Genomic DNA, 9,973 nt, shown 5'->3' on the forward strand with positions numbered 1-9,973 from the left:
ACCTGTCCATCATCTTTCCCACCTATCCGCTCCAACCCCCAACCTATCACCTTCTCCCTCACCTTCATCCATTTATCGCTTTCTCAGCTACCCTCCCCTTCCCCCCTCCTCCACCACCTCCCATTTATCTCTCAGCACCCTGGCCCAAAAGCCTCATTCCTGTTGTAGGGCCTATGCCCGAACCGTCAATTCTCCTGCTCTTCGGATCCTGCTTGACCTGCTGTGCTTTTCCAGCAACACACTCTTGAGTCTGATCTCCAGCATCTGCAGTCTTCACTTTCGCCTGGGACTTATACACTTAATGGCAAGGTCCTGGGGAATGTTGCTGAACAAAGAGACCTTGGAGTGCAGGTTCACAGTCCTTGAAAGTAGAGTTGCAGGTAGATAGGATAGTGAAGAAAGCATTTGGTATGCTTTCCTTTACTGGTCAGAGTATTGAGTACAGGAGTTGGGAGATCATGTTTCAGCTGTACAGTACATTGGTTAGGCCACTTTTGGAATATTGTGTGCAGTTCTGATCTCCTTCCTATTGGAAGGATATTGTGAAACTTGAAAGGGTTCAGAAGAGATTTATAAGGATGTTGACAGGGTTGGAGGATTTGAGCTATAAGGAGAGGCTGGGGCTGCTTTCCCTGGAGCGTTGGAGGCTGAGGGGTGACCTTATAGAGGTTTACAAAATTATGAGGGGAATGGGTAGGGTAAATAGACAAAAGTCTTTTCCCTGGGGTTGGGGAGTCCAGATCTAGAGGGCATTGGTTTAGGGTGAGAGAGGAAAAATATAAAAGAGATCTAAGGGGCAACTTTTTCCTCATGGAAGGTGGTGAGTGTATGGAATGAGCTGCCAGAGGAAGTGGTGGAGGCTGGTACAACTACAGCATTTAAAAGGTGTATGGATGGGTATATGAATAGAAAGGGTTTAGAGGGATATGGGCTAAAAGCTGGCAAATGGGACGTGATTAGATTAGGATATCTGGTTGGTATGGACGAGTTGGACCAAAGGGTCTGTTTCCATGCTGTACATTTCTGTGACTCTACGACTCCAAGTCCGTCAGGCAGGTAACTTGGCATCTTTCATGTTATCTTTAAATTTTGTACTGACTCCAGTAATAGTGGGGTTTGAGTAGCAGCTAATCTTCCCACATGGGTCCCGATAGATCCTTCTCCATGCTACAGACCCAAGTTAGCAGGTATATCCTTTAGGTCTTGGAGCATTTCAGTCAGTAATGCTGCTGCAGTGCCACTCCTGAATGATGGATGCTGAAGTCTTCCACCCATAGTGTATTCTGCACCTTTGCCACGCTCGCTGCTTCCTCTGTGGTGCTCATTATGTGGGGAGTATTGATTCACCAGCTGAAATGGGGGTGGGGAGTGCAAAGAGATAACCAGCAGGAGCTTTCCTTGTCCATGTTTGACCCGATACCCTAAGACTTCATGGGGTCCAAAATAAATGTTGAGGACTCCCATGATCACTTTCTCCTGACTGTTTACTACTGTGCCTCCAGCTTTGTTGGTCTGTCCTGCTGATGGGACAGGACATGCCTATAGATGGTGATGATGTAGTCTGGGACATAGTGACTCCCACCAAATCTTATCTTACAGATAATATCAGGCTGTTGCTTGTCTATTCTATGAGGCAGTTCTCCCAATTGTTGCACTAGCTGTGATTTTGGCTCCCAGATGTTAGTCAGGAGGACACCTCAGGATCAACAAGGCTGCATTTACTGTTGCTGTTTCTAGTGCCTTCATTGGTGCCAGGTGGTACATCCAGCCCAATTCCTTTTGAGAATTTTTCAGGGTTTGACACAACAAAGTGGTGTCAAGTTGAGAGTGTTGCTGGAAAAGCACAGCAGGCCAGGCAGCATCTGAGGAGCAGGAGAATTGATGTATTGGGCAAAAGCCCTTCATCAGGAATCTTCAACAGACTGGTGTGCTTGTCAGTTTCAGAGGACAATTGAGAGACCGGATTTACATGTGGACCATATCAGGCCAGAATGGCAGATTTCCTTTCCTAAAAAGACATTTGTGAATCCAATCGGTTTTTATGACTATTGACATCATTAGACTTTTAATTCCAATTTTAAAAATAAAATCCACATTTGCCAGGGTGAGATTCAAACTCTGACCCGGAGCATTATCTAGGCTTCTGGAATACTAGTTCATCAGGACTATCACTAATTTCCCATGTTTACTTTTGTGTAGATATTAGCAGCCTTTCAAATATAGGTTCAAATAATGAGGGAAGAATTGTTTTACCTTAATCAGCAGTGGATGTATTTCAAATGAACAGTATTTGAGATTATATGGTCTTCCTTTGCGACACACTGTTCTCCCAATATCAACATAGAGAAAATATTTCAGACCAGCAACAACCTTGAATAGAAAATAAGTTCTTTTTAATATCTTCTTAGAACATAGCTGTTCAAACTGTTTGTAAAATTGATTTATTCTTAAGTTGCTGATAAAAGGCAAGACTGGAATGTAAAGAATGTTCATCTTACTCTAAGTGTAAGCATTTCAAATCCTTAGCTTCCTCTGATGTATGTGCAAAATGATCTTGTATTTTTACCAAGACAACCACATCACATTTAGATCCAAGGTAAACAAAAGGTAGTAATCTTCAGGGCATTGTCAGTTTGATTGAAAACATTAAATACACCTTTCCCTCTTTTGTCTGAAGTCATTCATGTAACCAGTTCCTCGATACAAATGTGCAGGTCTGAAAAAAAACATGCTTTTCTGTAATTAAACTCACTGACCAGTGTTGCTGCGGCAACTGCTTAGCTGTGCATCGCCCAACTGGCTCTAAAAAGAAACTTACTTTTTGCAAACGACTCTGCTTTGTGTCAGCTCTCACTCATTGCTGCAACCTGCTCTCCTTAATCATAGTTGATAATAAGAGTTCAAGGCCCTGCGGCAGTGGAAGCTTGCTGGTTTGGTAGCAAGGTGAGTTGATGTGCAGAGAATAATGAAGCTGACATTTTTAAGAGCAGAAAAGGGAAAGGAGAAATTTAATGAAGATGCTCAAAATTAGGGGGATTTTGATGGAGTAACAAAGGAAATAAAACCCTTTCCACTGATGTTGAATGTCTACAGTCAGACGATGCAAAATTAAGGTAATTGGCAAAAGAACCAGAGAGGAAAATGCAGGTTATGTTTGCAGGGCAAGTTCGAAAGCTTGGAACGAGTGGAGGAAGCAGATGGAACCTTTGTTCATGTAGGACAAGATAGTGTAATGTAGTGAGGTTTGCAGGCAACACAAAAATAGATGGAAAGGCAAGTTGCAAGAGGGATACAAACAGCTTAAGGGACATATTGATAGCCTAAATACAGGAGCAAAAAGTTGGCAAATGGAGTATAATGAGAGAAAAACAAAGGGAAGTTGTTCATTATGCAAAGGCGAATAAAAGTTGATAAAGCACGGTGCTGGAAAAGGCACTGCAGGTCAGGCAACATCCGAGGAGCAAGAGAGTCAATGTTTCGGGCAGGCCCCCTCTTCAGAAACATCGACTCTCCTGCTCCTCAGATGCTGCCTGACTGGCTGTGCTTTTCCAGCACCACACTTTATCAACTTTGATTTCTCCAGCTTCTGCAGTCCCCACTGTCTCCTAGGGAGAATAAAAAAAAACAGAGCATTATTTAAATGGAGGAAAAACTGCAACACAAAGGGACTTGGGGATACTTGTGCATGAAACACAGAAAGCTAGCATGCAGGTGCAGCAAGTATTCAGGAAAGCTAAAGGAATGTTGGAGTATAAGAGTAGGGAAGTCTTCCTGCCATTGTACAAGTTGCTGGTGAGACCACATCTGGAGTACTGTGAGCAGTTTTGGACTCCTTATTTAAAGGAAAGAGATTATTTCAATGAAGACAGTTCAGAGAAACCTCACTAGGATAATCCCGGGTATGGAGGGATTATCTTCTGAGCAAAGGTTAAACAGGTTGTGATTGTACTCACTGGAATTCAGAAGGATGAGGGGTGATCTCATTGAAACATAAAAGATCCTTAAGGGGATGGACAGGGTAAATGCTAAAAGGATGTTTCCCTTCATAGGAGGGTCTCAGTCCAGGTGGAATAGTCTCAGAATAAAGAGGTGCCAATTAAGACTGAGTTGAGGAGGAATTTCTTCAATTAGAGATTTGGGTCTCCTTGCCACAGAGAGCGGTGGGGCACAGTCCTTGTGTCTATTTAAGGCTGAGAGATTATTGATCGGCAGAGAGAAAAATAAAAGGTACAGGGAGACAGCAGGAACCTGGATGTGAGGAATGTTGGATCAGTCATGATCCTATTGAATGGCAGAGCAGGCTGGAGATGTTGATTGGCTTCCTCCTGGTACTATTCGATATGGTGTCATGGATCTCACAGATGACGTCATTTTGGAAAAGTTATTTGCTTGGGATTTCCTTTCCATTTTCTCTCTGCTTCTGGCATGCATGTGTTTTCAAGAGAAGCTGCATTTTTTATTTTGTTGCACCAGACAGTAATCATATGGGAGCTTCTTCCAGGACTCAAAGTCATTACCAAAACCTCAGATGGTAGCTTCTCCTTTGGCCACCATCTGAACACATCCCAGACTCAATATCTTCATTGAAGATTCACTTTGATAAATGAGTGCCAGGCACCTTAGTTATAGGAACAGCTTCACTCAATGTTGTGACTGAGTCAGTGTTGATGTTTGACATGCCAGTTGAGGGGACACCTATGTTGTTTAACTGTCTAATTTTCAGAAGCCTCTGAAGGCAACCCAAATGAAAAGTGGTTGAGTTTCTTAGCGGATAACTCTGAGGGAGAGAAACAAAAAGAAGGAGAGAGAAAGAGAAAGAGGGAGAAAGACGAAAACTTTGAGCTTGAGGTAGTCCATTTCTGGAGCAGGTTAGACATCACTATAGTTTTCTTCATACTAATTATAAGACAAAAGTTGTTGCGTGCTTAGGAAATAAGTCAGTCCAGCTCTGAACTGGCAACCATTGTGCAATCATTGGCAAACGATAAATCATGATGTACTTCCTTGGAGACCTTAATCGTTTATGAAGTCATCTCGAATAGCTTTTATCCACAATGGAGATGAGATACACTCCTCTCTAATTGTAACAAGATTGCCAAGTTCCATTTTGTTTGTATAAAGGTAGCAAACAAAGTCAACTTTTTACTCTTGTGGGAGGGTCATTGCTGCCACAAAAAATGGAAGAGTTCAGTGAACCTCTTGACCAGGCACTGATCTCTATCTTTGTAGATAGCATCAGCTCCTGGAGCTTGGCCATTTGATAGGAATTTAAGCATTTTGTATCTGAGAGCCTAGGTTAGACATTGAGAGAGCAGCTTATGGAAACCCGTGGCATTATGTTGATTGCTTCTTCCTTGCTGGACGAAAGACAATCAAGGATGTGGTTGAAGGGTTCTGCCCATCTTCTGAGAGTTTGGATATTTTCTGTGAGCTGTGTTGACCTGTTAGCACCTAGGATCAGTAATGAACCAGCAGACTGGAGGAAGAGAAAAATCTCAGAATTGTCAAACCTTTCCCACTCTGGAGTCTGCATATGACTGACGTTAACCTGCTTTCCAATTCATCCAAGTGTCTTGCTTCTGAGATTTTTACATTCTTTCATGGGATATGTGAGAAGTCCGACATCTGTCACCCATCCTATAACTGTGTTTGGTTTGAGTGATTTACTACAGTGTTATCAGGGTGGCTAAGTCTCAACCACATTGCTAAAGATCTTGGAGTCACATATCGGCCACACCAAGTAGCAGATTTTATTCCCTAACAGGGCACTATTGAAACAAATGGGCTTTTCCAACAAAAGATGCTAGTTGTCATGGTCACCATGATAGAAACTAGATTTATTAATGGAATTTAAATTCGAGATTTGAACCCATGGGCCCTAGCTTGGGCATCTGGAGAATAGCTGAGTAATATTACCACTATGCCATGAGACCTTCAAAGCTTATTCTGGACAGTTCTGCAGATATTTTGGTAGGCATGGGACTTGAATACTGATGACTAGCCATTCAGGAAGACTCTTGAGGTGACATTTTTCTTCCAGTAGTTTCTTCATTGTTCTCATCAAACTGATTGTGATGCTTATGAGTGGTAGAGTCAAGGACCTCTGAAACAGTGGAATGTACTATATCCCTGAAGGTTGTGCAGCGTTACTCTTCCCTTACACTCCTACATCAGGTGATGGGAATCAAACATGTTGGAAGCACAGATACTTGTCCATAAATATTTTTCTTTGGGGTTCAGTGATTCCTTAAAAAGCTCACCACAAATCTTGTTTAAATTGTCATTTGCATACAATTGTACAGTTGTGAATCTCTGATTTGTGTGTTCTTCTCCAGACTGAGTATTCTTGGTCAATTTCAGAAGAATGGAGGAATCAAACGTTGCTTTTTTTGCAGCACTTAGATACAACGTTTCTTACCTGTACTTGTGCTTTATGTATCTTCTGAACTTTATACAGGAAGATATCATTTGATTGGTTGTTGTAACCATAGATTGCAATTAAGCTGGCATTTTGAACACCAGAGTCAGTGGTGTTGACATCTTGGAGAAATCCTGGCCCAACTGGTGTCTTTTCTGTCATGCCAACAGCTGGAATATCACAAGAAAAAACACAGTCATGAACAAAGTGGGAAATAGGTCAACTTACCTGGGCAATGCATGACAACTATGAATCATAGAAGCAGGCCAATTAGCCCACTGAATCCACACTGACCCTCTGAAAAGCATCTCACCCAGACCCACCCCCCCACCCTATCCCTGTAGCCCTGCACTTCCCATGCCTAATCTACCTTGCCTGCTTATCCCTGGACACTATGATAAATTTAGCATGGCCAATCCACCTAAACTGCATATCTCTGAACACCTATAAGCTGTTTTATGAGCCCAGGTAATAAATGGAAATTACTTAGGATCCTTGATTAATGTTTTTTAAAAACAGAAACGTATAAAGGCCATGGATACAATAGAGGTGTGATTTACTGTAATGACACCAAGTGTATAGGACTTTAGTTCTGCAGGAAACAATAGTAGCCAAGTCAGTAGATGTAGAACTGGAGAAGGTCATGCTTGATGAAGGGTCCCAGCACAAAACATTGACTTTTCTGCTTCTCTGATGCTTTCTTAGCTGCTGTGCTTCTCCAGCTCCACATCTATTGGTTCTAACTTTCAGCATCTGCAGTCTTTACTGTATCCAAACAACAGTGGCTAAGATAGTTTTCCTCCAAGGTTAAGGAAATTTAAGTTTGATCAGCTTTATTTTTTTTGTTTTAAATGAGAAGTTTTGACAAGAGTACATAAGCATAAACTGTTTTACTTGGCAGTAGGGTCGCTGACCAGAGGGCACAGATTTAACTGATTGCCAAAATAAAAAGACATAAGGTAAAGCGAGAAGACACAAGTCATAGGAGCTAATGGTCAATCCATCCCATCACAATGAACCTGTCATCACTCAAAACTGTACCAACACTAACCCAAGACCAACAATGGGTTGTGGTGTCTGAACACAAACCCTGAGAGAAGTTAATTAAGGAGGTGAAGTTAAACTCCTTTACATCAGGAGTGCAAGCATTGGCAACCTCTTGTTGGCATACTTCCCAACAGTGTTTATCCAGCTGAATGGCCTCAGTGTCTCCAACAATTCTAATTTGTTGCACAGTTTTAAAATTGGATGAGAAGTGGGTTCTGGTAAACGCATGCAAACAGAAGTTTTAAAACCATCTCAACTAAGCTTTGATGAGATCAATAAGTCCCGCTGAAAATGAATAGTTATCAATTAAACTTGAGAGATCTGTTTTTAGATGTATTTCTGATGCTTTAATTACATGACTTTCTTCCTCAAATTGCTGTCTCCTAAACTCTTACTTTTAGTCCACTCTTTCGGCCTACTGCTTCCACACAGTCTATCAGAAAGACAACAAAACAGACTATTGTCAACTACTGGAGTCATCCCACCCTCAACCCACTCTTAAAATACTTTTGGAACAGGTACAATATCCAAATAACATGTAAAATAAGTCCAACTTAATATCCTTATTGATTTCTTCTCAAGATTGCCTGCAGCAGTGAAGAGTAACCTTCAATCCCTGGAAATCGCAGAATAATCCAGAAAGGCTTTCAATCCCATCTCTGACAGAAAAGCTGCTTGTATCTGAACTGGCACCAAATCTCATTCACCCATCATCACTGTGATGTCTGCTTGCATTGACCAATTCAACCAAGAGATCTGTTTTTACACTGTAAACTCTAATAAGTGGAAGCAACCTTGGCTGGATACTAAGAATACACAGGGGTGAGTGGAGAAGATAAAAAACAGTTTAACAATAAGCAAACTATAAATGAAAACCTTGACTAAACAACAAATTAAAATAATTGATGTAAATTTGTAAGCTATGCACAGCAGGCTAAACAGTTTCTGAATAGTGTGAGGCATTCAGTAGAATTAGTCACAATTAGTGGTTTTGGAGGGTTAATTACAGGATTATACTTCCTGTAGATAATAAGGTACATAGTACAGCTGCAAATATAGATTAAAGTTTAAAATATGATTTTGAAAGAAAATTAATCAAATCTCTACATCCTGTTGATAGTTTAATGTCCAAACTGTCAACTTCTGGAGTTTCCTTTTATTGGAAGTAGGGCAACAGTCCACTTCTACTGTCAGACACAAACAGCATGACAAAAGAATATTTCTTATTACAAATGATAAGTATTCAAACTATTCAACTGTTCAAATGCATCATCAAATGCAGTGAATTCTAAGAATTAAAGATGGGTCAGCATCTTTAAAATAGTTGCTTGGAAAGTACAGAACCTGAATATTGCTTAAAAAAAACTGAAGCTTTTCATTTCGAAAGCAATATCAGAATAGAATCAAGAGTTTACGCTCATGGTTTGATATTCTTGCAAACTGAGTGAAAGACAAAACCGACAACATGACAATTTTTCAGCAACACCTTTCTTAGTCTTAAAAATGACTGCAGTGGTGACAGGAGAGGAGTTTGTTTGGACAAACCAATAGACACAGAAAGTTACTGAAGTTATGATTGAGTTTACAATGTTCATTGTTGTCAGGAGATCTGCAGTACAGAAGTGAACAGGCCATTCAGCTCAACAAATCCAATGTTTCTACTCCAAATCAGCCTCCTCCAATTACATCCAGCCTGCCTCTGCATCACTGTGTTCCCTTTACACACCTTAAGGACATGGATGCACTGAGCTTCAACTGTTCTAAGTAGCCGTCCATTTCACAATCTTGTCATTCATCATGTGAAAGAATTTCCCATTATCTGGCTGGTTCGAAACATTTATATCCTTTTATTTTGGATTCACCAATAGAAAGAGAGTATTTATAATCATCAATTTTAGCTCCTTTCACCTTTGCATGAAAATTATTTTTTAATTATAGCGCAATCCCAAAGGCCTGAACATAATAACAGATTTTTAAAATACAGTACATGAGGCTTCTGGGTTTTACTTAATGAAGATGCAGTTACACATCAATTGAAAATTATTACATCCAATTCAAATCTTTTCATCAGCTTGAAGTAATGGACTCGGTTGGCTTTTCTTTCAGTATTACCTTGTGTTGGGCTAAACTGTTAGTTTGTTTCAAAGTTTCAAAAGGTTAGCATTTGATATCAACATTTAAGGACACATAGAGATGACGCGTAATGGAAAGCTGACAAGATACTGTAGAGGTAAAAACAATGACTGCAGATGCTGGAAACCAGATTCTGGATTAGTGGTGCTGGAAGAGCACAGCAGTTCAGGCAGCATCCAAGGAGCTTCGAAATCGACGTTTCGGGCAAAAGCCCTTCATCAGGAATAAACGCAGTGAGCCTGAAGCGTGGAGAGATAAGCTAGAGGAGGGTGGGGGGGGGGAGAAAATAGCATAGAGTACAATGGGTGAGTGGGGGAGGGGATGAAGGTGATAGGTCAGGGAGGAGAGGGTGGAGTGGATAGGTGGAAAAGGAGA

General features: G+C 41.0%; 1 protein-coding gene across 2 annotated transcripts in view; it reads right to left on the reverse strand.

The window, feature by feature from the left end:
• LOC122553022 (cystatin-F-like) overlaps positions 1–9,973 on the reverse strand; it is a 23,333-nt gene that overhangs the window by 11,955 nt on the left and 1,405 nt on the right. For both annotated transcript variants that reach the window (XM_043696437.1, XM_043696436.1), the window contains exons 2-3: positions 6,419–6,588; positions 2,254–2,370 (exon numbers count right to left, since the gene is read on the reverse strand). In XM_043696437.1, coding sequence (XP_043552372.1) covers positions 2,254–2,370; positions 6,419–6,588 — 287 coding nt within the window. The remainder of the gene's footprint in view (positions 1–2,253; positions 2,371–6,418; positions 6,589–9,973) is intronic.

This window comes from Chiloscyllium plagiosum, chromosome 9 (assembly GCF_004010195.1).
Source record: "Chiloscyllium plagiosum isolate BGI_BamShark_2017 chromosome 9, ASM401019v2, whole genome shotgun sequence".
Taxonomy (NCBI): Eukaryota; Metazoa; Chordata; class Chondrichthyes; order Orectolobiformes; family Hemiscylliidae; genus Chiloscyllium; species Chiloscyllium plagiosum.